The following is a 25,610-nucleotide window of genomic DNA, read 5'->3' on the forward strand; positions in this document are numbered from 1 at the left end:
CTCTCTCCCTGTATCTCTCTCTCCCTGTATCTCTCTCTCCCTGTATCTCTCTCTCCCTGTACCTCCCTCTCCCTGTATCTCTCTCTCTCTGTATCTCTCTCTCCCTGTATCTCTCTCTCCCTGTATCTCTCTCTCTCTGTATCTCTCTCTCCATGAATCTCTCTCTCTGTATCTCTCTCTCTCTGTATCTCTCTCTCCCTGAATCTCTCTCTTTCCCTGTATCTCTCTCTCTCTGTATCTCCCTCTCCCTGTATCTCTCTCTCCATGTATCTCTCTCTGCCTGTGTCTCTCTCTCCCTGTGTCTCTCTCTCCCTGTATGTCTCTCTCCCTGTATCTCTCTCTCTGTATCTCTCTCTCCCTGTATCTCTCTCTCTGTATCTCTCTCTCCCTGTGTCTCTCTCTCCCTATATCTCTCTCTCTCTCTCGGTATCTCTCTCTCTCCCTGTATCTCTCTCTCCCTCTATCTTTCTCTCCCTGTATCTCTCTCCCCCTGTATCTGTCTCCCTGTATCTCTCTCTCCCTGTATCTCTCTCTCTGTATCTCTCTCTCCCTGTATCTCTCTCTCCCTGTATCTCTCTCTCGCTGTATATCTCTCTCCCTGTATCTCTCTCTCCCTGTATCTCTCTCTCTCTGTGTCTCTCTCTCTGTATCTCTCTCTTCCTGTATCTCTCTCTCCCTGTATCTCTCTCCCTGTATCTCTTTTCCTTTGTCTCTCTCTCTGTATCTCTCTCTCCCTGTATCTCTCTCTCCCTGTATCTCTCTCTCGCTGTATCTCTCTCTCCCTGTATCTCTCTCCCTGTATCTCTCTCTCCCTGTATCTCTCTCTCCCTGTATCTCTCTCTCCCTGTATCTCTCTCCCTGTATCATTCTCTCCCTGTATCTCTCTCTCCCTGTATCTCTCTCTCCCTGTATCTCTCTCTCTGTATCTCTCTCTCCCTGTATCTCTCTCTGCCTGTATCTCTCTTCCTGTATCTCTCGCTTCCTGTATCTCTCTCTACCTGTATCTCTCTCTCCCTGTGTCTCTCTCTCCCTGTATCTCTCTCTCCCTGTATCTCTCTCTCCATGTATCTCTCTCTCTCTGCATCTCTCTCTCCCTCTCTCCCTGTATCTCTCTCCCCCTGTATCTCTCTCTCTGTATCTCTTTCTGTATCTCTTTCACCCCGTATCTCTCGCTCTCTCTCCCTCTCTGTATCTCTCCCTCTCTGTATCTCTCTCCCCCTGTATCTCTCTCTCCCTGTATCTCTCTCTCTGTATCTCTTTCTGTATCTCCTTCTCCCCATATCTCTCTCTCTCTCTCTCTCTCTCCCTGTATCTCTCTCTCCCTGTATCTCTCTCTCTTTATCTCTCTCTCCCTGTGTCTCTCTCTCCCTGTGTCTCTCACTCCCTGTATCTCTCTCTCCCTATGTCTCTCTCTCCCTGTATCTCTCTCTCCCTGTATCTCTCTCTCCCTGTGTCTCTCTCTCCCTGTATCTCTCTCTCCCTGTATCTCTCTCTCTCTGTATCTCTCTCTCCCTGTGTCTCTCTCTCCCTGTATCTCTCTCTCCCTGTATCTCTCTCTCTCTGTATCTCTCTCTCCCTGTATCTCTCTCTCCCTGTATCTCTCTCTCCCTGTATCTCTCTCTCCCTGTGTCTCTCTCTCCCTGTATCTCTCTCTCCCTGTATCTCTCTCCCCCTGTATCTCTCTCTCCCTGTATCTCTCTCTCCCTGTATCCCTCTCCCTGTATCCCTCTCCCTGTACCTCTCTCTCCCTGTATCTCTCTTTCCCTGTATCTCTCTCTCCCTGTATCTCTCTCTCCCTGTATCTGTCTCTCCCTGTATCTCTCCCTCCCTGTGTCTCTGTCTCTCCGTATCTCTCACTCTCTCTATATCTCTCTCCCTCTCTCTCTCTCCCTGTGTCTCTCTCTCCCTGTATCTCTCTCCCTGTATCTCTCTCTCCATGTATCTCTCTCTCTCTGCATCTCTCTCTCCCTCTCTCCCTGTATCTCTCTCCCCCTGTATCTCTCTCTCTGTATCTCTTTCTGTATCTCCTTCTCCCCATATCTCTCTCTCTCTCTCTCTCTCTCCCTGTATCTCTCTCTCCCTGTGTCTCTCTCTCCCTGTATCTCTCTCTCTTTATCTCTCTCGCCCTGTATCTCTCTCTCCCTGTGTCTCTCTCTCCCTGTATCTCTCTCTCCCTGTGTCTCTCTCTCTCTGTATCTCTCTCTCCCTGTATCTCTCTCTCCCTGTATCTCTCTCTCCCTGTATCTCTCTCTCCATGTATCTCTCTCTCTCTGTATCTCTCTCTCCCTGTATCTCTCTCTCCCTGTATCTATCTCTCCCTGTGTCTCTCTCTCCCTGTATCTCTCTCTCCCTGTATCTCTCTCTCCCTGTATCTCTCTCTCCCTGTATCTCTCTCTCTTTATCGCTCTCTCCCTGTATCTCTCTCTCCCTGTGTCTCTCTCTCCCTGTATCTCTCTCTCCCTGTGTCTCTCTCTCCCTGTATCTCTCTCTCCCTGTATCTCTCTCTCCCTGTATCTCTCTCTCCCTGTATCTCTCTCTCTCTGTATCTCTCTCTCCCTGTGTCTCTCTCTCCCTGTATCTCTCTCTCCCTGTATCTCTCTCTCTCTGTATCTCTCTCTCCCTGTATCTCTCTCTCCCTGTATCTCTCTCTCCCTGTATCTCTCTCTCCCTGTGTCTCTCTCTCCCTGTATCTCTCTCTCCCTGTATCTCTCTCCCCCTGTATCTCTCTCTCCCTGTATCTCTCTCTCCCTGTATCTCTCTCTCCATGTATCTCTCTCTCTCTGTATCTCTCTCTCCCTGTATCTCTCTCTCCCTGTATCTCTCTCTCCCTGTGTCTCTCTCTCCCTGTATCTCTCTCTCCCTGTATCTCTCTCTCCCTGTGTCTCTCTCTCCCTGTATCTCTCTCTCCCTGTATCTCTCTCTCTCTCTATCTCTCCCTGTATCTCTCTCTCCCTGTGTCTCTCTCTCCCTGTATCTCTCTCTCCCTGTATCTCTCTCTCTCTGTATCTCTCCCTGTATCTCTCTCTCCCTGTATCTCTCTCCCCCTGTATCTCTCTCCCCCTGTATCTCTCTCTCCCTGTATCTCTCTCCCTGTACCTCTCTCTCCCTGTATATCTCTTTCCCTGTATCTCTCTCTCCCTGTATCTGTCTCTCCGTATATCTCTCCCTCCCTGTGTCTCTGTCTCTCCGTATCTCTCACTCTCTCTATATCTCTCTCCCTCTCTCTCTCTCTCTCCCTTTATCCCTCTCTTTCCCTGTATCACTCTCTGTGTATCTCACTCTCCCTGTATCTCTCTCCCCCTGTATATCTCTCTCCCTGTATATCTCTCTCCCTGTATCTCTCTCTCCCTGTATCTCTCTCTCCGTGTATCTCTCTCACTCTGTATCTCTCTCTCTCTGTATCTCTCTCTCTGTATCTCTCTCTCCCTGTATCTCTCTCTCCCTGTATCTCTCTCTCCCTGTATCTCTCTCTCTCTGTATCTCTCTCTCCCTGTATTTTTCTCTCCCTGTATCTCTCTCCCCCTGTATCTATCTCTCCCTGTATCTCTCTCTCCCTGTATCTTTCTCTCCCTGTATCTCTCTCCCCCTGTATCTCTCTCTCCCTGTATCTCTCTCCCTGTATCTCTCTCTCCCTGTATCTCTCTCTCCCTGTATCTCTCTCCCTGTATCTCTCTCTCTCTGTATCTTTCTCTCCCTGTATCTCTCTCTCCCTGTATCTCTCTCTCCCTGTATCTCTCTCTCTCTCTGTATCTCTCTCTCCCTGTATCTCTCTCCCTGTATCTCTCTCTCTGTATATCTCTCTCCCTGTATCTCTCTCTCCCTGTATCTCTCTCCCTGTATCTCTCTCTCTGTATCTCTCTCTCTGTATCTCTCTCTCCCTGTATCTCTCTCCCTGTATCTCTCTCTCCCTGTATCTCTCTCTCCCTGTATCTTTCTCTCCCAGTATCTCTCTCTCTCTGTATCTCTCTCTCCCTGTATCTCTCTCCTTGTATCTCTCTCTCCCTGTCTCTCTCTCCCTGTATCTCTCTCTCCCTGTATCTCTCTCCCTGTATCTCTCTCTCTCTGTATCTTTCTCTCCCTGTATCTCTCTCTCCCTGTATCTCTCTCTCCCTGTATCTCTCTCTCTCTGTATCTCTCTCTCCCTGTATCTCTCTCCCTGTATCTCTCTCTCTGTATATCTCTCTCCCTGTATCTCTCTCTCCCTGTATCTCTCTCCCTGTATCTCTCTCTCTGTATCTCTCTCTCCCTGTATCTCTCTCCCTGTATCTCTCTCTCCCTGTATCTCTCTCTCCCTGTATCTCTCTCTCCCAGTATCTCTCTCTCTCTGTATCTCTCTCTCCCTGTATCTCTCTCCTTGTATCTCTCTCTCCCTGTATCTCTCTCCCTGTATCTCTCTCTCCCTGTATCTCTCTCTCCCTGTATATCTCTCTCCCTGTATCTCTCTCTCTCTGTATCTCTCTCTCCCTGTATCTCTCTCTCTCTCTGTATCTCTCTCTCCCTGTATCTCTCTCCCTGTATCTCTCTCCCCCTGTATCTCTCTCTCCCTGTACCTCTGTCTCCCTGTATCTCTCTCCCTGTATCTCTCTCTCCCTGTATCTCTCTCTCCCTGTATCTCTCTCTCTCTGTATCTCTCTCTCTCTGTATCTCTCTCTCCCTGTATCTCTCTTTCCCTGTATCTCTCTCTCTCTGTATCTCTCTCTCCCTGTATCTCTCTCTCTGTATCTCTCTCTCCCTGTATCTCTCTCCCTGTATCTCTCTCTCTGTATCTCTCTCTCCCTGTATCTCTCTCCCTGTATCTCTCTCTCCCTGTACCTCTCTCTCCCTGTATCTCCCTCCCTGTATCTCTCTCTCCCTGTATCTCTCTCTCCCTGCATCTCCCTCTCCCTGTATCTCTCTCTCTCTGTATCACTCTCTCCCTGTATCTCTCTCCCTGTATCTCTCTCTCTGTATCTCTCTCTCCCTGTATCTCTCTCTCCCTGTATCTCTCTCCCTGTATCTCTCTCTCTGTATCTCTCTCTCTGTATCTCTCTCTCTGTATCTCTCTCTCCCTGTATCTCTCTCTCTCTGTATCTCTCTCTCCCTGTATCTCTCTCCCTGTATCTCTCTCTCCCTGTATCTCTCTCCCTGTATCTCTCTCTCCCTGTATCTCTCTCTCCCTGTATCTCTCTCTCACTGTATCTCTCTCCCTGTATCTCTCTCTCCCTGTATCTCTCTCCCTGTATCTCTCTCTCCCTGTATCTCTCTCTCCCTGTATCTCTCTCTCTATGTATCTCTCTCTCCCTGTATCTCTCTCCCTGTATCTCTCTCTCCCTGTATCTCTCTCTCCCTGTATCTCTCTTTCTGTATCTCTCTCCCCCTGTATCTCTCTCTCTGTATCTCTCTCTCCCTGTATCTCTCTCTCCCTATATCTCTCTCCCCCTGTATCTCTCTCTCCCGTATCTCTCTCTCCCTGTATCTCTCTCTCTGTATCTCTCTCCCCCTGTATCTCTCTCTCTGTATCTCTCTCTCTCTCCCTGTATCTCTCTCTCTGTATCTCTCTCCCCCTGTATCTCTCTCTCCCTGTATCTTTCTCCCTGTATCTCTCTCTCCCTGTATCTCTCTCTCCCTGTATCTCTCTCCCTGTATCTCTCTCTCCCTGTATCTCTCTCTCCCTGTATCTTTCTCTCCCTGTATCTCTCCCCCTGTATCTCTCTCTCTGTATCTCTCTCTCCCTGTATCTCTCTCCCTGTATCTCTCTCTCCCTGTATCTCTCTCTCCCTGTATCTCTCTCTCTCTGTATCTCTCTCTCCCTGTATCTCTCTCCCTGTATCTCTCTCTCCCTGTATCTCTCTCCCTGTATCTCTCTCTCCCTGTATCTCTCTCTCTGTATCTCTCTCCCCCTGTATCTCTCTCCCTGTATCTCTCTCTCCCTGTATCTCTCTCTCCCTGTATCTCTCTCTCCCTGTATCTCTCTCTCCCTGTAGCTCTCTCTCCCTGTATCTCTCTCTCTCTGTATCTCTCTCTCCCTGTATCTCTCTCTCTGTATCTCTCTCTCCCTGTATCTCTCTCCCTGTATCTCTCTCTCTGTATCTCTCTCTGTGTATCTCTCTCTCCCTGTATCTCTCTCCCTGTACCTCTCTCTCCCTGTATCTCCCTCCCTGTATCTCTCTCTCCCTGTATCTCTCTCCCTGTATCTCTCTCTCCCTGCATTTCTCTCTCCCTGTATCTCTCTCTCTCTCTGTATCTCTCTCTCCCTGTATCTCTCTCCCTGTATCTCTCTCTCTGTATCTTTCTCTCCCTGTATCTCTCCCCCTGTATCTCTCTCTCTGTATCTCTCTCCCCCTGTATCTCTCTCCCCCTGTATCTCTCTCTCTGTATCTCTCTCTCCCTGTATCTCTCTCTCCCTGTATCTCTCTCTCCCTGTATCTCTCTCCTTGTATCTCTCTCTCCCTGTATCTCTCTCCCTGTATCTCTCTCTCCCTGTATCTCTCTCTCTGTTTCTCTCTCCCCCTGTATCTCTCTCCCTGTATCTCTCTCTCCCTGTATCTCTCTCTCCCTGTATCTCTCTCTCCCTGTAGCTCTCTCTCCCTGTATCTCTCTCTCTCTGTATCTCTCTCTCCCTGTATCTCTCTTTCTGTATCTCTCTCTCCCTGTATCTCTCTCCCTGTATCTCTCTCTCTGTATCTCTCTCTCTGTATCTCTCTCTCCCTGTATCTCTCTCCATGTATCTCTCTCTCCCTGTATCTCTCTCCCTGTATCTTTCTCTCCCTGTATCTCTCTCCCTGTATCTCTCTCTCCCTGTATCTCTCTCTCCCTGTATCTCTCTCTCTCTGTATCTCTCTCTCCCTGTATCTCTCTCCCTGTATCTCTCTCTCCCTGTATCTCTCTCCCTGTATCTCTCTCTCCCTGTATCTCTCTCTCCCTGTATCTCTCTCCCTGTATCTCTCTCCCTGTATCTCTCTCCCTGTATCTCTCTCTCCCTGTATCTCTCTCTCCCTTTATCTCTCTCCCTGTATCTCTCTCTCCCTGTATCTCTCTCCCTGTATCTCTCTCTCCCTGTTTCTCTCTGTCCCTGTATCTCTCTCTCCCTGTTTCTCTCTCACTGTATCTCTCTCCCTGTATCTCTCTCCCTGTATCTCTCTCTCCCTGTATCTCTCTCTCCCTTTATCTCTCTCTCCCTGTATCTCTCTCCCTGTATCTCTCTCTCCCTGTATCTCTCTCCCTGTATCTCTCTCTCCCTGTATCTCTCTCTCTGTATCTCTCTCCCCCTGTATCTCTCTCCCTGTATCTCTCTCTCCCTGTATCTCTCTCTCCCTGTATCTCTCTCTCCCTGTATCTCTCTCTCCCTGTAGCTCTCTCTCCCTGTTTCTCTCTCTCTCTGTATCTCTCTCTCCCTGTATCTCTCTCTCTGTATCTCTCTCTCCCTGTATCTCTCTCCCTGTATCTCTCTCTCTGTATCTCTCTCTCTGTATCTCTCTCTCCCTGTATCTCTCTCCCTGTACCTCTCTCTCCCTGTATCTCCCTCCCTGTATCTCTCTCTCCCTGTATCTCTCTCCCTGTATCTCTCTCTCCCTGCATTTCTCTCTCCCTGTATCTCTCTCTCTCTGTATCTCTCTCTCTCTGTATCTCTCTCTCCCCGTATCTCTCTCCCTGTATCTCTCTCTCTGTATCTTTCTCTCCCTGTATCTCTCCCCCTGTATCTCTCTCTCTGTATCTCTCTCCCCCTGTATCTCTCTCCCCCTGTATCTCTCTCTCCCTGTATCTCTCTCTCTGTATCTCTCTCTCCCTGTATCTCTCTCTCCCTGTATCTCTCTCTCCCTGTATCTCTCTCCCTGTATCTCTCTCCCCCTGTATCTCTCTCTCCCTGTATCTCTCTCCCTGTATCTTTCTCTCCCTGTATCTCTCTCCCTGTATCTCTCTCTCCCTGCATCTCTCTCTCCCTGTATCTCTCTCTCTCTGTATCTCTCTCTCCCTGTATCTCTCTCCCTGTATCTCTCTCTCCCTGTATCTCTCTCCCTGTATCTCTCTCTCCCTGTATCTCTCTCTCCCTGTATCTCTCTCCCTGTATCTCTCTCCCTGTATCTCTCTCCCTGTATCTCTCTCTCCCTGTATCTCTCTCTCCCTTTATCTCTCTCCCTGTATCTCTCTCTCCCTGTATCTCTCTCCCTGTATCTCTCTCTCCCTGTTTCTCTCTGTCCCTGTATCTCTCTCTCCCTGTATCTCTCTCCCTGTATCTCTCTCCCTGTATCTCTCTCCCTGTATCTCTCTCTCCCTGTATCTCTCTCTCACTTTATCTCTCTCCCTGTATCTCTCTCTCCCTGTATCTCTCTCCCTGTATCTCTCTCTCCCTGTATCTCTCTCTCCCTGTACCTCTCTCTCTGTATCTCTCTCCCTGTATCTCTCTCTCCCTGTATTTCTCTCCCTGTATCTCTCTCTCCCTGTATCTCTCTCTCTGTATCTCTCTCCCCCTGTATCTCTCCCCCTGTATTTCTCTCCCTGTATCTCTCTCTCCCTGTATCTCTCTCTCCCTGTATCTCTCTCCCCCTGTATCTCTCTCTCCCGTATCTCTCTCTCCCTGTATCTCTCTCTCTGTATCTCTCTCCTCCTGTATCTCTCTCTCTGTATCTCTCTCTCTGTATCTCTCTCCCCCTGTATCTCTCTCCCCCTGTATCTCTCTCCCTGTATCTCTCTCTCCCTGTATCTCTCTCTCTCCCTGTATCTCTCTCCCTGTATCTCTCTCTCTGTATCTCTCTCTCTGTATCTCTCTCTCCCTGTATCTCTCTACCTGTATCTCTCTCCCTGTATCTCTCTCTCCCTGTGTCTCTCTGTCCCTGTATCTCTCTCTCCCTGTATCTCTCTCTCCCTGTATCTCTCTCTCCCTGTAGCTCTCTCTCCCTGTATCTCTCTCTCTCTGTATCTCTCTCTCCCTGTATCTCTCTCTCTGTATCTCTCTCTCCCTGTATCTCTCTCCCTGTATCTCTCTCTCTGTATCTCTCTCTGTGTATCTCTCTCTCCCTGTATCTCTCTCCCTGTACCTCTCTCTCCCTGTATCTCCCTCCCTGTATCTCTCTCTCCCTGTATCTCTCTCCCTGTATCTCTCTCTCCCTGCATTTCTCTCTCCCTGTATCTCTCTCTCTCTCTGTATCTCTCTCTCCCTGTATCTCTCTCCCTGTATCTCTCTCTCTGTATCTTTCTCTCCCTGTATCTCTCCCCCTGTATCTCTCTCTCTGTATCTCTCTCCCCCTGTATCTCTCTCCCCCTGTATCTCTCTCTCTGTATCTCTCTCTCCCCGTATCTCTCTCTCCCTGTATCTCTCTCTCCCTGTATCTCTCTCCTTGTATCTCTCTCTCCCTGTATCTCTCTCCCTGTATCTCTCTCTCCCTGTATCTCTCTCTCTGTATCTCTCTCCCCCTGTATCTCTCTCCCTGTATCTCTCTCTCCCTGTATCTCTCTCTCCCTGTATCTCTCTCTCCCTGTAGCTCTCTCTCCCTGTATCTCTCTCTCTCTGTATCTCTCTCTCCCTGTATCTCTCTCTCTGTATCTCTCTCTCCCTGTATCTCTCTCCCTTTATCTCTCTCTCTGTATCTCTCTGCCTGTATCTCTCTCTCCCTGTATCTCTCTCCCTGTATCTCTCTCTCCCTGTATCTCTCTCCCTGTATCTTTCTCTCCCTGTATCTCTCTCCCTGTATCTCTCTCTCCCTGTATCTCTCTCTCCCTGTATCTCTCTCTCTCTGTATCTCTCTCTCCCTGTATCTCTCTCCCTGTATCTCTCTCTCCCTGTATCTCTCTCCCTGTATCTCTCTCTCCCTGTATCTCTCTCTCCCTGTATCTCTCTCCCTGTATCTCTCTCCCTGTATCTCTCTCCCTGTATCTCTCTCTCCCTGTATCTCTCTCTCCCTTTATCTCTCTCCCTGTATCTCTCTCTCCCTGTATCTCTCTCCCTGTATCTCTCTCTCCCTGTTTCTCTCTGTCCCTGTATCTCTCTCTCCCTGTTTCTCTCTCACTGTATCTCTCTCCCTGTATCTCTCTCCCTGTATCTCTCTCTCCCTGTATCTCTCTCTCCCTTTATCTCTCTCTCCCTGTATCTCTCTCCCTGTATCTCTCTCTCCCTGTATCTCTCTCCCTGTATCTCTCTCTCCCTGTATCTCTCTCTCTGTATCTCTCTCCCCCTGTATCTCTCTCCCTGTATCTCTCTCTCCCTGTATCTCTCTCTCCCTGTATCTCTCTCTCCCTGTATCTCTCACTCCCTGTAGCTCTCTCTCCCTGTTTCTCTCTCTCTCTGTATCTCTCTCTCCCTGTATCTCTCTCTCTGTATCTCTCTCTCCCTGTATCTCTCTCCCTGTATCTCTCTCTCTGTATCTCTCTCTCTGTATCTCTCTCTCCCTGTATCTCTCTCCCTGTACCTCTCTCTCCCTGTATCTCCCTCCCTGTATCTCTCTCTCCCTGTATCTCTCTCCCTGTATCTCTCTCTCCCTGCATTTCTCTCTCCCTGTATCTCTCTCTCTCTGTATCTCTCTCTCTCTGTATCTCTCTCTCCCTGTATCTCTCTCCCTGTATCTCTCTCTCTGTATCTTTCTCTCCCTGTATCTCTCCCCCTGTATCTCTCTCTCTGTATCTCTCTCCCCCTGTATCTCTCTCCCCCTGTATCTCTCTCTCCCTGTATCTCTCTCTCTGTATCTCTCTCTCCCTGTATCTCTCTCTCCCTGTATCTCTCTCTCCCTGTATCTCTCTCCCTGTATCTCTCTCCCCCTGTATCTCTCTCTCCCTGTATCTCTCTCCCTGTATCTTTCTCTCCCTGTATCTCTCTCCCTGTATCTCTCTCTCCCTGCATCTCTCTCTCCCTGTATCTCTCTCTCTCTGTATCTCTCTCTCCCTGTATCTCTCTCCCTGTATCTCTCTCTCCCTGTATCTCTCTCCCTGTATCTCTCTCTCCCTGTATCTCTCTCTCCCTGTATCTCTCTCCCTGTATCTCTCTCCCTGTATCTCTCTCCCTGTATCTCTCTCTCCCTGTATCTCTCTCTCCCTTTATCTCTCTCCCTGTATCTCTCTCTCCCTGTATCTCTCTCCCTGTATCTCTCTCTCCCTGTTTCTCTCTGTCCCTGTTTCTCTCTGTCCCTGTATCTCTCTCTCCCTGTATCTCTCTCCCTGTATCTCTCTCCCTGTATCTCTCTCCCTGTATCTCTCTCTCCCTGTATCTCTCTCTCACTTTATCTCTCTCCCTGTATCTCTCTCTCCCTGTATCTCTCTCCCTGTATCTCTCTCTCCCTGTATCTCTCTCTCCCTGTACCTCTCTCTCTGTATCTCTCTCCCTGTATCTCTCTCTCCCTGTATTTCTCTCCCTGTATCTCTCTCTCCCTGTATCTCTCTCTCTGTATCTCTCTCCCCCTGTATCTCTCTCCCTGTATCTCTCTCTCCCTGTATCTCTCTCTCCCTGTATCTCTCTCCCCCTGTATCTCTCTCTCCCGTATCTCTCTCTCCCTGTATCTCTCTCTCTGTATCTCTCTCCTCCTGTATCTCTCTCTCTGTATCTCTCTCTCTGTATCTCTCTCCCCCTGTATCTCTCTCCCCCTGTATCTCTCTCCCTGTATCTCTCTCTCCCTGTATCTCTCTCTCTCCCTGTATCTCTCTCCCTGTATCTCTCTCTCTGTATCTCTCTCTCTGTATCTCTCTCTCCCTGTATCTCTCTACCTGTATCCCTCTCCCTGTATCTCTCTCTCCCTGTATCTCTCTCCCCCTGTATCTCTCTCTCCCTGTATCTCTCTCTCTGTATCTCTCTCTCCCTGTATCTCTCTCCCCCTGTATCTCTTTCTCTCTGTATCTCTCTCCCTGTATCTCTCTCCCTTTATCTCTCTCTCCCTGTATCTCTCTCTCCCCCTGTATCTCTCTCTCCCTGTATCTCTCTCTCCCTGTATCTCTCTCTCCCTGTGTCTCTCTGTCCCTGTATCTCTCTCTCCCTGTATCTCTCTCCCCCTGTATATCTCTCTCCCTGTATATCTCTCTCCCTGTATCTCTCTCTCCCTGTATCTCTCTCTCCCTGTATCTCTCTCTCTCTGTATCTCTCTCTCTCTGTATCTCTCTCTCTGTATCTCTCTCTCCCTGTATCTCTCTCTCCCTGTACCTCTCTCTCCCTGTATCTCTCTCTCTGTATCTCTCTCTCCCTGTATTTTTCTCTCCCTGTATCTCTCTCCCCCTGTATCTCTCTCTCCCTGTATCTCTCTCTCCCTGTATCTTTCTCTCCCTGTATCTCTCTCCCCCTGTATCTCTCTCTCCCTGTATCTCTCTCCCCCTGTATCTCTCTCTTCCTGTACCTCTCTCTCCCTGTATCTCTCTCCCTGTATCTCTCTCTCCCTGTATCTCTCTCCCTGTATCTCTCTCTCTCTGTATCTCTCTCTCCCTGTATCTCTCTCCCTGTATCTCTCTCTCCCTGTGTCTCTCTCTCCCTGTATCTCTCTCCCTGTATCTCTCTCTCTCTGTATCTTTCTTTCCCTGTATCTCTCTCTCCCTGTATCTCTCTCTCCCGGTATCTCTCTCTCTCTGTATCTCTCTCTCCCTGTATCTCTCTCCCTGTATCTCTCTCTCTGTATATCTCTCTCCCTGTATCTCTCTCTCCCTGTATCTCTCTCCCTGTATCTCTCTCTCCCTGTATCTCTCTCCCTGTATCTCTCTCTCCCTGTATCTCTCTCTCCCTGTACCTCTCTCTCCCTGTATCTCTCTCTCCCTGTATCTCTCTCTCCCTGTATCTCTCTCTCCCAGTATCTCTCTCTCTCTGTATCTCTCTCTCCCTGTATCTCTCTCCCTGTATCTCTCTCTCTGTATCTCTCTCTCCCTGTATCTCTCTCCCTGTATCTCTCTCTCCCTGTACCTCTCTCTCCCTGTATCTCCCTCCCTGTATCTCTCTCTCCCTGTATCTCTCTCTCCCTGCATCTCCCTCTCCCTGTATCTCTCTCTCTCTGTATCACTCTCTCCCTGTATCTCTCTCCCTGTATCTCTCTCTCTGTATCTCTCTCTCCCTGTATCTCTCTCTCCCTGTATCTCTCTCCCTGTATCTCTCTCTCTGTATCTCTCTCTCTGTATCTCTCTCTCCCTGTATCTCTCTCCCTGTATCTCTCTCTCCCTGTATCTCTCTCCCTGTATCTCTCTCCCTGTATCTCTCTCTTCCTGTATCTCTCTCCCTGTATCTCTCTCTCCCTGTATCTCTCTCTCTCTGTATCTCTCTCTCCCTGTTTCTCTCTCTCCCTGTATCTCTCTCCCTGTATCTCTCTCTCCCTGTATCTCTCTCTCTCTCTCTCTCTCTCTGTATCTCTCTCTCTGTATCTCTCTCTCCCTGTATCTCTCTCTCTCTGTATCTCTCTCTCCCTGTATCTCTCTCCCTGTATCTCTCTCTCCCTGTATCTCTCTCCCTGTATCTCTCTCTCCCTGTATCTCTCTCTCCCTGTATCTCTCTTTCACTGTATCTCTCTCCCTGTATCTCTCTCTCCCTGTATCTCTCTCCCTGTATCTCTCTCTCCCTGTATCTCTCTCTCCCTGTATCTCTCTCTCTATGTATCTCTCTCTCCCTCTATCTCTCTCCCTGTATCTCTCTCTCCCTGTATCTCTCTCTCCCTGTATCTCTCTCTCTGTATCTCTCTCCCCCTGTATCTCTCTCTCTGTATCTCTCTCTCCCTGTATCTCTCTCTCCCTGTATCTCTCTCCCCCTGTATCTCTCTCTCCCGTATCTCTCTCTCCCTGTATCTCTCTCTCTGTATCTCTCTCCCCCTGTATCTCTCTCTCTGTATCTCTCTCTCTCTCCCTGTATCTCTCTCTCTGTATCTCTCTCCCCCTGTATCTCTCTCTCCCTGTATCTTTCTCCCTGTATCTCTCTCTCCCTGTATCTCTCTCTCCCTGTATCTCTCTCCCTGTATCTCTCTCTCCCTGTATCTCTCTCTCCCTGTATCTTTCTCTCCCTGTATCTCTCCCCCTGTATCTCTCTCTCTGTATCTCTCTCTCCCTGTATCTCTCTCCCTGTATCTCTCTCTCCCTGTATATCTCTCTCCCTGTATCTCTCTCTCTCTGTATCTCTCTCTCCCTGTATCTCTCTCCCTGTATCTCTCTCTCCCTGTATCTCTCTCCCTGTATCTCTCTCTCCCTGTATCTCTCTCTCTGTATCTCTCTCCCCCTGTATCTCTCTCCCTGTATCTCTCTCTCCCTGTATCTCTCTCTCCCTGTATCTCTCTCTCCCTGTAGCTCTCTCTCCCTGTAGCTCTCTCTCTCTCTGTATCTCTCTCTCCCTGTATCTCTCTCTCTGTATCTCTCTCTCCCTGTATCTCTCTCCCTGTATCTCTCTCTCTGTATCTCTCCCCCTGTATCTCTCTCTTCCTGTACCTCTCTCTCCCTGTATCTTTCTCCCTGTATCTCTCTCTCCCTGTATCTCTCTCCCTGTATCTCTCTCTCTCTGTATCTCTCTCTCCCTGTATCTCTCTCCCTGTATCTCTCTCTCCCTGTGTCTCTCTCTCCCTGTATCTCTCTCCCTGTATCTCTCTCTCTCTGTATCTTTCTTTCCCTGTATCTCTCTCTCCCTGTATCTCTCTCTCCCGGTATCTCTCTCTCTCTGTATCTCTCTCTCCCTGTATCTCTCTCCCTGTATCTCTCTCTCTGTATATCTCTCTCCCTGTATCTCTCTCTCCCTGTATCTCTCTCCCTGTATCTCTCTCTCTGTATCTCTCTCTCCCTGTATCTCTCTCCCTGTATCTCTCTCTCCCTGTATCTCTCTTTCCCTGTACCTCTCTCTCCCTGTATCTCTCTCTCCCTGTATCTCTCTCTCCCTGTATCTCTCTCTCCCAGTATCTCTCTCTCTCTGTATCTCTCTCTCCCTGTATCTCTCTCCTTGTATCTCTCTCTCCCTGTATCTCTCTCCCTGTATCTCTCTCTCCCTGTATCTCTCTCTCCCTGTATATCTCTCTCCCTGTATCTCTCTCTCTCTGTATCTCTCTCTCCCTGTATCTCTCTCTCTCTGTATCTCTCTCTCCCTGTATCTCTCTCCCTGTATCTCTCTCCCCCTGTATCTCTCTCTCCCTGTACCTCTGTCTCCCTGTATCTCTCTCCCTGTATCTCTCTCTCCCTGTATCTCTCTCTCTCTGTATCTCTCTCTCTCTGTATCTCTCTCTCCCTGTATCTCTCTTTCCCTGTATCTCTCTCTCTCTGTATCTCTCTCTCCCTGTATCTCTCTCTCTGTATCTCTCTCTCCCTGTATCTCTCTCCCTGTATCTCTCTCTCTGTATCTCTCTCTCCCTGTATCTCTCTCCCTGTATCTCTCTCTCCCTGTACCTCTCTCTCCCTGTATCTCCCTCCCTGTATCTCTCTCTCCCTGTATCTCTCTCTCCCTGCATCTCCCTCTCCCTGTATCTCTCTCTCTCTGTATCACTCTCTCCCTGTATCTCTCTCCCTGTATCTCTCTCTCTGTATCTCTCTCTCTGTATCACTCTCTCCCTGTATCTCTCTCCCTGTATCTCTCTCTCTGTATCTCTCTCCCTGTATCTCTCTCCCTGTATCTCTCTCCCTGTATCTCTCTCTTCCTGTATCTCTCTCCCTGTATCTCTCTCTCCCTGTATCTCTCTCTCTCTGTATCTCTCTCTCCCTGTTTCTCTCTCTCCCTGTATCTCTCTCCCTGTATCTCTCTCTCCCTGTATCTCTCTCTCTCTCTCTCTCTCCCTGTATCTCTCTCTCTGTATCTCTCTCTCCCTGTATCTCTCTCTCTCTGTACCTCTCTCTCCCTGTATCTCTCTCCCTGTATCTCTCTCTCCCTGTATCTCTCTCCCTGTATCTCTCTCTCCCTGTATCTCTCTCTCCCTGTATCTCTCTCTCACTGTATCTCTCTCCCTGTATCTCTCTCTCCCTGTATCTCTCTCCCTGTATCTCTCTCTCCCTGTATCTCTCTCTCCCTGTATCTCTCTCTGTATCTCTCTCTCTCTCCCTGTATCTCTCTCTCTGTATCTCTCTCCCCCTGTATCTCTCTCTCCCTGTATCTTTCTCCCTGTATCTCTCTCTCCCTGTATCTCTCTCTCCCTGTATCTCTCTCCCTGTATCTCTCTCTCCCTGTATCTCTCTCTCCCTGTATCTTTCTCTCCCTGTATCTCTCCCCCTGTATCTCTCTCTCTGTATCTCTCTCTCCCTGTATCTCTCTCCCTGTATCTCTCTCTCCCTGTATCTCTCTCTCCCTGTATCTCTCTCTCTCTCTATCTCTCTCTCCCTGTATCTCTCTCCCTGTATCTCTCTCTCCCTGTATCTCTCTCCCTGTATCTCTCTCTCCCTGTATCTCTCTCTCTGTATCTCTCTCCCCCTGTATCTCTCTCCCTGTATCTCTCTCTCCCTGTATCTCTCTCTCCCTGTATCTCTCTCTCCCTGTAGCTCTCTCTCCCTGTATCTCTCTCTCTCTGTATCTCTCTCTCCCTGTATCTCTCTCTCTGTATCTCTCTCTCCCTGTATCTCTCTCCCTGTATCTCTCTCTCTGTATCTCTCTCTCTGTATCTCTCTCTCCCTGTATCTCTCTCCCTGTACCTCTCTCTCCCTGTATCTCCCTCCCTGTATCTCTCTCTCCCTGTATCTCTCTCCCTGTATCTCTCTCTCCCTGCATTTCTCTCTCCCTGTATCTCTCTCTCTCTCTATCTCTCTCTCCCTGTATCTCTCTCCCTGTATCTCTCTCTCTGTATCTTTCTCTCCCTGTATCTCTCCCCCTGTATCTCTCTCTCTGTATCTCTCTCCCCCTGTATCTCTCTCCCCCTGTATCTCTCTCTCCCTGTATCTCTCTCTCTGTATCTCTCTCTCCCTGTATCTCTCTCTCCCTGTATCTCTCTCTCCCTGTATCTGTCTCCCTGTATCTCTCTCCCCCTGTATCTCTCTCTCCCTGTATCTCTCTCCCTGTATCTTTCTCTCCCTGTATCTCTCTCCCTGTATCTCTCTCTCCCTGTATCTCTCTCTCCCTGTATCTCTCTCTCTCTGTATCTCTCTCTCCCTGTATCTCTCTCCCTGTATCTCTCTCTCCCTGTATCTCTCTCCCTGTATCTCTCTCTCCCTGTATCTCTCTCCCTGTATCTCTCTCCCTGTATCTCTCTCCCTGTATCTCTCTCTCCCTGTATCTCTCTCTCCCTTTATCTCTCTCCCTGTATCTCTCTCTCTCCCTGTATCTCTCTCCCTGTATCTCTCTCTCCCTGTTTCTCTCTGTCCCTGTATCTCTCTCTCCCTGTATCTCTCTCCCTGTATCTCTCTCCCTGTATCTCTCTCTCCCTGTATCTCTCTCTCCCTGTATCTCTCTCTCCCTGTATCTCTCTCCCTGTATCTCTCTCTCCCTGTATCTCTCTCCCTGTATCTCTCTCTCCCTGTATCTCACTCTCTGTGTCTCTCTCCCCCTGTATCTCTCTCCCTATATCTCTCTCTCCCTGTATCTCTCTCTCCCTGTATCTCTCTCTCCCTGTATCTCTCTCTCCCTGTTGCTCTCTCTCCCTGTATCTCTCTCTCTCTGTATCTCTCTCTCCCTGTATCTCTCTCTCTGTATCTCTCTCTCCCTGTATCTCTCTCCCTGTATCTCTCTCTCTGTATCTCTCTCTCTGTATCTCTCTCTCCCTGTATCTCTCTCCCTGTACCTCTCTCTCCCTGTATCTCCCTCCCTGTATCTCTCTCTCCCTGTATCTCTCTCCCTGTATCTCTCTCTCCCTGCATTTCTCTCTCCCTGTATCTCTCTCTCTCTGTATCTCTCTCTCCCTGTATCTCTCTCCCTGTATCTCTCTCTCTGTATCTTTCTCTCCCTGTATCTCTCCCCCTGTATCTCTCTCTCTGTATCTCTCTCCCCCTGTATCTCTCTCCCCCTATATCTCTCTCTCCCTGTATCTCTCTCTCTGTATCTCTCTCTCCCTGTATCTCTCTCTCCCTGTATCTCTCTCTCCCTGTATCTCTCTCCCTGTATCTCTCTCCCCTGTATCTCTCTCTCCCTGTATCTCTCTCCCTGTATCTTTCTCTCCCTGTATCTCTCTCCCTGTATCTCTCTCTCCCTGTATCTCTCTCTCCCTGTATCTCTCTCTCTCTGTATCTCTCTCTCCCTGTATCTCTCTCCCTGTATCTCTCTCTCCCTGTATCTCTCTCCCTGTATCTCTCTCTCCCTGTATCGCTCTCTCCCTGTATCTCTCTCCCTGTATCTCTCTCCCTGTATCTCTCTCCCTGTATCTCTCTCTCCCTGTATCTCTCTCTCCCTTTATCTCTCTCCCTGTATCTCTCTCTCCCTGTATCTCTCTCCCTGTATCTCTCTCTCCCTGTTTCTCTCTGTCCCTGTATCTCTCTCTCCCTGTATCTCTCTCCCTGTATCTCTCTCCCTGTATCTCTCTCCCTGTATCTCTCTCTCCCTTTATCTCTCTCCCTGTATATCTCTCTCCCTGTATCTCTCTCCCTGTATCTCTCTCTCCCTGTTTCTCTCTGTCCCTGTATCTCTCTCTCCCTGTATCTCTCTCCCTGTATCTCTCTCCCTGTATCTCTCTCTCCCTTTATCTCTCTCCCTGTATCTCTCTCTCCCTGTATCTCTCTCCCTGTATCTCTCTCTTCCTGTATCTCTCTCTCCCTGTATCTCTCTCTCTCTCTCTGTATCTCTCTCTCCCTGTATCTCTCTCTCTGTATCTCTCTCCCTGTATCTCTCTCTCCCTGTATTTCTCTCCCTGTATCTCTCTCTCCCTGTATCTCTCTCTCTGTATCTCTCTCCCCCTGTATCTCTCTCCCTGTATCTCTCTCTCCCTGTATCTCTCTCTCCCTGTATCTCTCTCCCCCTGTATCTCTCTCTCCCGTATCTCTCTCTCCCTGTATCTCTCTCTCTGTATCTCTCTCCTCCTGTATCTCTCTCTCTGTATCTCTCTCTCTGTATCTCTCTCCCCCTGTATCTCTCTCCCCCTGTATCTCTCTCCCTGTATCTCTCTCTCCCTGTATCTCTCTCTCTCCCTGTATCTCTCTCCCTGTATCTCTCTCTCTGTATCTCTCTCTCTGTATCTCTCTCTCCCTGTATCTCTCTACCTGTATCTCTCTCCCTGTATCTCTCTCTCCCTGTATCTCTCTCCCCCTGTATCTCTCTCTCCCTGTATCTCTCTCTCTGTATCTCTCTCTCCCTGTATCTCTCTCCCCCTGTATCTCTCTCTCTCTGTATCTCTCTCTCCCTGTATCTCTCTCCCTTTATCTCTCTCTCCCTGTATCTCTCTCTCCCCCTGTATCTCTCTCTCCCTGTATCTCTCTCTCCCTGTATCTCTCTCTCCCTGTATCTCTCTCTCCCTGTATCTCTCTCCCTGTATCTCTCTGTCCCTGCATCTCTCGCTATCTATCTCTTTATCTAGGACTCTCCATTGACTGTCATCCTCTGCCTGTGCCGGCTGATGTATCTGAAGAGTCACCAATAATGTTGCTCTGTTCTTTCCCCCTCGGAACTGCCTCCCAGATCCAAGCTGATGAAGCCCTGTACCCACCAAGCTGTGGCAGCTGGACCGGAGACTGGAAAAAATTCCACTTTCCCCGGGAATACCACACCTCAGGAAACTGGATGCGGGTGACCTTTCGGTCGGATTTCTCCAATGAGGAGCGTTACACTGGATTCTCTGCCTATTACACGGCGGTCGGTGAGAGTTACAGCAAACCCGCACGGAATGCAGGGCACAGGAAGAGACCATTAGGTCCCAGCGCTCCGAGCCGGGGCTTATGCTCCACACCAGCCCCCTCCCACCCCTCTCCATCTCACCCCATCACCATTCCTTTCCATCCCTTTCTCCCTCCTGCGTTTATCCAGCTGCCCCCACAAATGTATCTCTGCGACTGGCTCACGCAGTCCCTGTGGGAGCGAGCCCCACATTCTCACCACTCTCTGGAGTGAAGACACTTCTCCCGAATCCCCCCGTGGGATATATGAGCGGCGACCTTATATCCATGTCCCCTTCGTGTTGGACGCTCCCACAAGACATTGCACAACATTGGACGTATGATAGGAACATGGAGACAAGGAAAACAGGAGCAGGAGTCGGCCATTCGGCCCCTCGAGCCTGCTCCGCCATTCAATATGATCATGGTCCTCTATCTCAACACCATATTCCCGCTTTCTCCCCAGGCCCCGTGAGGCCTTTTGTGTCGATCTCCCTCTTAAATATATTCAGTGACTTGGCCTTCTGTGGGAGAGCATCCCGCAGGTCCACCACCCTCTGAGTGAAGACATTTCTCCTCATCTCGCTCCGGGATTTCCTACCCCGTATCCTGAGACTGTGTGAGCCCTTGTTCTAGACTTCCCAGCCCCCGGGGAAACACCCTCCCCACATCCAGTCTGTCCAACCCCGTCAGAATGTTATACCTTTCAGTGAGATCCCCCCTCTCGTTCTTCTAAACTCCAGTGAACACAGGCCCAGTCGACCCAATCTCACCTCGTACCACAGTCCTGCCCTCCCAGGAATCAGTCCGGTGAACCTTCGCTGCACTCCCTCTGTGGCAAGTGTATCCTTCCTGGGGTAAGGAGACCAGAACTGCTCACAGTTCAATGATCCCGAGTGAATTTATTGGCCGAGGCATAGAACACAAGAGCAGGGAGGTTATGCTTGAACTGTATAAAACACTGGTTAGGCCACAGCTGGAGTACTGCGTGCAGTTCTGCTCACCGCACTACAGCTGGGATGTGTTTGCACTGGGGAGGGTACAGAGGAGATTTACCAGGATGTTGCACTGGAGAGGGTACAGAGGAGATTTACCAGGATGTTGCACTGGAGAGGGTGCAGAGGAGATTTACCAGGATGTTGCACTGGAGAGGATACAGTGGAGATTTACCAGGATGTTGCACTGGAGAGGGTACAGAGGAGATTTACCAGGATGTTGCACTAGAGAGGGTACAGAGGAGATTTACCAGGATGTTGCACTGGAGAGGGTACAGAGGAGATTTACCAGGATGTTGCACTGGAGAGGGTACAGAGGAGATTTACCAGGATGTTGCACTGGAGAGGGTGCAGAGGAGATTTACCAGGATGTTGCACTGGAGAGGATACAGAGGAGATTTACCAGGATGTTGCACTGGAGAGGGTACAGAGGAGATTTACCAGGATGTTGCACTAGAGAGGGTACAGAGGAGATTTACCAGGATGTTGCACTGGAGAGGGTGCAGAGGAGATTTACCAGGATGTTGCACTGGAGAGGGTACAGAGGAGATTTACCAGGATGTTGCACTGGAGAGGGTACAGAGGAGATTTACCAGGATGTTGCACTGGAGAGGGTGCAGAGGAGATTTACCAGGATGTTGCACTAGAGAGGGGACAGAGGAGATTTACCAGGATGTTGCACTAGAGAGGGTACAGAGGAGATTTACCAGGATGTTGCCGGGACTGGAGAGGGTACAGAGGAGATTTACCAGGATGTTGCACTGGAGAGGGTACAGAGGAGATTTACCAGGATGTTGCACTGGAGAGGGTACAGAGGAGATTTACCAGGATGTTGCACTAGAGAGGGTACAGAGGAGATTGACCAGGATGTTGCACTGGAGAGGGTACAGAGGAGATTTACCAGGATGTTGCACTGGAGAGGGTGCAGAGGAGATTTACCAGGATGTTGCACTGGAGAGGTGCAGAGGAGATTTACCAGGATGTTGCACTAGAGAGGGTACAGAGGAGATTTACCAGGATGTTGCACTGGAGAGGGTACAGAGGAGATTTACCAGGATGTTGCACTGGAGAGGGTGCAGAGGAGATTTACCAGGATGTTGCACTGGAGAGGTGCAGAGGAGATTTACCAGGATGTTGCACTGGAGAGGGTACAGAGGAGATTTAACAGGATGTTGCACTGGAGAGGGTGCAGAGGAGATTTACCAGGATGTTGCACTGGAGAGGGTACAGAGGAGATTTACCAGGATGTTGCACTGGAGAGGGTACAGAGGAGATTTACCAGGATGTTGCACTGGAGAGGGTACAGAGGAGATTTACCAGGATGTTGCACTGGAGAGGGTACAGAGGAGATTTACCAGGATGTTGCACTGGAGAGGGTACAGAGGAGATTTACCAGGATGTTGCACTGGAGAGGGTGCAGAGGAGATTTACCAGGATGTTGCACTGGAGAGGGTACAGAGGAGATTTACCAGGATGTTGCACTGGAGAGGGTACAGAGGAGATTTACCAGGATGTTGCACTGGAGAGGGTACAGAGGAGATTTACCAGGATGTTGCACTGGAGAGGGTGCAGAGGAGATTTACCAGGATGTTGCACTGGAGAGGGTACAGAGGAGATTTACCAGGATGTTGCACTGGAGAGGGTACAGAGGAGATTTACCAGGATGTTGCACTGGAGAGGGTACAGAGGAGATTTACCAGGATGTTGCCGGGACTGGAGAATTTTAGCGATGAGGGAAAGATTGGATAGACTGGGGTTGTTTGCTTTGGAACAGAGGAGGCTGAGGGGAGACCTGATTGAGGTGTATAAAATGATGAGGGGCCTGGATCGAGTGGATAGGACGGATCTGTGTCCCTTGGCAGAGGGGTCAACAACCAGGGGGCCGTGGATTGAAAGTAATTGGGGCCGGGGGAGGTTTAGAGGGGGCTTGAGGGGAAATGTCTTCGCCCAGAGGGGGGTGAGGGTCTGGGGCAGGGTCTGGGGTGGAACTCACGGCCTGAAAGGGCGGGAGAGGCAGAAAACCCTCACCACAGCAGGCAGTGCACCTTGAAGTGCCGTGACCTACGGAGCGAGGGAGCGAGAGCGGGATAGTGGGATGAGGCCGGGTCGGACACGATGGGCCGAAATGGCCTCCTTCCTTTGCTGTACATTTCTCTGGTTCCTGATTCTGTCTCCCTTTCATTGTAGATGTGAATGAATGCGAAGAATCCAATCCGTGCAGCCATTTCTGCAACAACCACATTGGAGGCTTTCTCTGCACTTGTCGTCCTGGCTACGTCCTGCAGGAAAACCAACGATTGTGTGGAGGTAAGTCTCACCCTGTCCAGTCCCCGACCTTCCGCTGTTAGTATCCTCGCTACAATGGAAAATAAACCCTCGCATTCACATGTCGCCTGTCACGATCTCGCCAAATCCCACTGCGCTTTACAGAACAATGAAGTACTTTATTAAAACGCGGTCAACTGTTGTCAATTCAGCCGTGTCTCAGCGGGCAGGAGACTCGCCTCGGAGTCAGGAGGTTGTGGGTTCAGTTCCCACTCCCAGGGACACTCGCCTCGGAGTCAGGAGGTTGTGGGTTCAGTTCCCACTCCCAGGGACACTCGCCTCGGAGTCAGGAGGTTGTGGGTTCAGTTCCCACCCCCCGGGACACTCGCCTCGGAGTCAGGAGGTTGTGGGTTCAGTTCCCACTCCCAGGGACACTCGCCTCGGAGTCAGGAGGTTGTGGGTTCAGTTCCCACTCCCAGGGACACTCGCCTCGGAGTCAGGAGGTTGTGGGTTCAGTTCCCACCCCCAGGGACACTCGCCTCGGAGTCAGGAGGTTGTGGGTTCAGTTCCCACCCCCAGGGACACTCGCCTCGGAGTCAGGAGGTTGTGGGTTCAGTTCCCACCCCCAGGGACACTCGCCTCGGAGTCAGGAGGTTGTGGGTTCAGTTCCCACTCCCAGGGACACTCTCCTCGGAGTCAGGAGGTTGTGGGTTCAGTTCCCACTCCCAGGGACACTCCCCTCAGAGTCAGGAGGTTGTGGGTTCAGTTCCCACTCCCAGGGACACTCGCCTCGGAGTCAGGAGGTTGTGGGTTCAGTTCCCACTCCCAGGGACACTCGCCTCGGAGTCAGGAGGTTGTGGGTTCAGTTCCCACTCCCAGGGACACTCGCCTCGGAGTCAGGAGGTTGTGGGTTCAGTTCCCACTCCCAGGGACACTCGCCTCGGAGTCAGGAGGTTGTGGGTTCAGTTCCCACCCCCCGGGACACTCGCCTCGGAGTCAGGAGGTTGTGGGTTCAGTTCCCACTCCCAGGGACACTCGCCTCGGAGTCAGGAGGTTGTGGGTTCAGTTCCCACTCCCAGGGACACTCGCCTCGGAGTCAGGAGGTTGTGGGTTCAGTTCCCACCCCCCGGGACACTCGCCTCGGAGTCAGGAGGTTGTGGGTTCAGTTCCCACTCCCAGGGACACTCGCCTCGGAGTCAGGAGGTTGTGGGTTCAGTTCCCACCCCCAGGGACACTCGCCTCGGAGTCAGGAGGTTGTGGGTTCAGTTCCCACTCCCAGGGACACTCGCCTCGGAGTCAGGAGGTTGTGGGTTCAGTTCCCACTCCCAGGGACACTCGCCTCGGAGTCAGGAGGTTGTGGGTTCAGTTCCCACTCCCAGGGACACTCGCCTCGGAGTCAGGAGGTTGTGGGTTCAGTTCCCACTCCCAGGGGCACTCGGCTCGGAGTCAGGAGGTTGTGGGTTCAGTTCCCACTCCCAGGGACACTCGCCTCGGAGTCAGGAGGTTGTGGGTTCAGTTCCCACCCCCAGGGACACTCGCCTCGGAGTCAGGAGGTTGTGGGTTCAGGTCCCACTCCCAGGGGCACTCGGCTCGGACTCAGGAGGTTGTGGGTTCAGTTCCCACTCCCAGGGACACTCGCCTCGGAGTCAGGAGGTTGTGGGTTCAGTTCCCACTCCCAGGGACACTCGCCTCGGAGTCAGGAGGTTGTGGGTTCAGTTCCCACCCCCAGGGACACTCGCCTCGGAGTCAGGAGGTTGTGGGTTCAGTTCCCACTCCCAGGGACACTCGCCTCGGAGTCAGGAGGTTGTGGGTTCAGTTCCCACCCCCAGGGACACTCGCCTCGGAGTCAGGAGGTTGTGGGTTCAGTTCCCACCCCCAGGGACACTCGCCTCGGAGTCAGGAGGTTGTGGGTTCAGTTCCCACTCCCAGGGACACTCGCCTCGGAGTCAGGAGGTTGTGGGTTCAGTTCCCACCCCCAGGGACACTCGCCTCGGAGTCAGGCGGTTGTGGGTTCAGTTCCCACTCCCAGGGACACTCGCCTCGGAGTCAGGAGGTTGTGGGTTCAGTTCCCACCCCCAGGGACACTCGCCTCGGAGTCAGGAGGTTGTGGGTTCAGTTCCCACTCCCAGTGACACTCGCCTCGGAGTCAGGAGGTTGTGGGTTCAGTTCCCACTCCCAGGGACACTCGCCTCGGAGTCAGGAGGTTGTGGGTTCAGTTCCCACCCCCCGGGACACTCGCCTCGGAGTCAGGAGGTTGTGGGTTCAGTTCCCACCCCCAGGGACACTCGCCTCGGAGTCAGGAGGTTGTGGGTTCAGTTCCCACTCCCAGGGACACTCGCCTCGGAGTCATGAGGTTGTGGGTTCAGTTCCCACTCCCAGGGACACTCGCCTCGGAGTCAGGAGGTTGTGGGTTCAGTTCCCACTCCCGGGACACTCGCCTCGGAGTCAGGAGGTTGTGGGTTCAGTTCCCACTCCCCGGGACACTCGCCTCGGAGTCAGGAGGTTGTGGGTTCAGTTCCCACTCCCAGGGACACTCGCCTCGGAGTCAGGAGGTTGTGGGTTCAGTTCCCACTCCCAGGGACACTCGCCTCGGAGTCAGGAGGTTGTGGGTTCAGTTCCCACTCCCCGGGACACTCGCCTCGGAGTCAGGAGGTTGTGGGTTCAGTTCCCACTCCCCGGGACACTCGCCTCGGAGTCAGGAGGTTGTGGGTTCAGTTCCCACTCCCAGGGACACTCGCC

At 51.0% G+C, this 25,610-nt stretch overlaps 1 protein-coding gene across 1 annotated transcript in view; it reads left to right on the top strand.

Annotated features, from left to right (window-relative positions):
• LOC139241869 (complement C1s subcomponent-like) overlaps window positions 1–25,610 on the top strand; it is a gene marked incomplete at its 5' end in the record, with an annotated part of 55,012 nt that overhangs the window by 3,532 nt on the left and 25,870 nt on the right. The window contains 2 exons of the mRNA XM_070870110.1: window positions 19,418–19,595; window positions 22,794–22,913. Coding sequence (XP_070726211.1) covers window positions 19,418–19,595; window positions 22,794–22,913 — 298 coding nt within the window. The remainder of the gene's footprint in view (window positions 1–19,417; window positions 19,596–22,793; window positions 22,914–25,610) is intronic.

The sequence above is a fragment of the Pristiophorus japonicus genome, unplaced genomic scaffold (assembly GCF_044704955.1).
Source record: "Pristiophorus japonicus isolate sPriJap1 unplaced genomic scaffold, sPriJap1.hap1 HAP1_SCAFFOLD_1142, whole genome shotgun sequence".
NCBI lineage: Eukaryota > Metazoa > Chordata > Chondrichthyes > Pristiophoridae > Pristiophorus > Pristiophorus japonicus.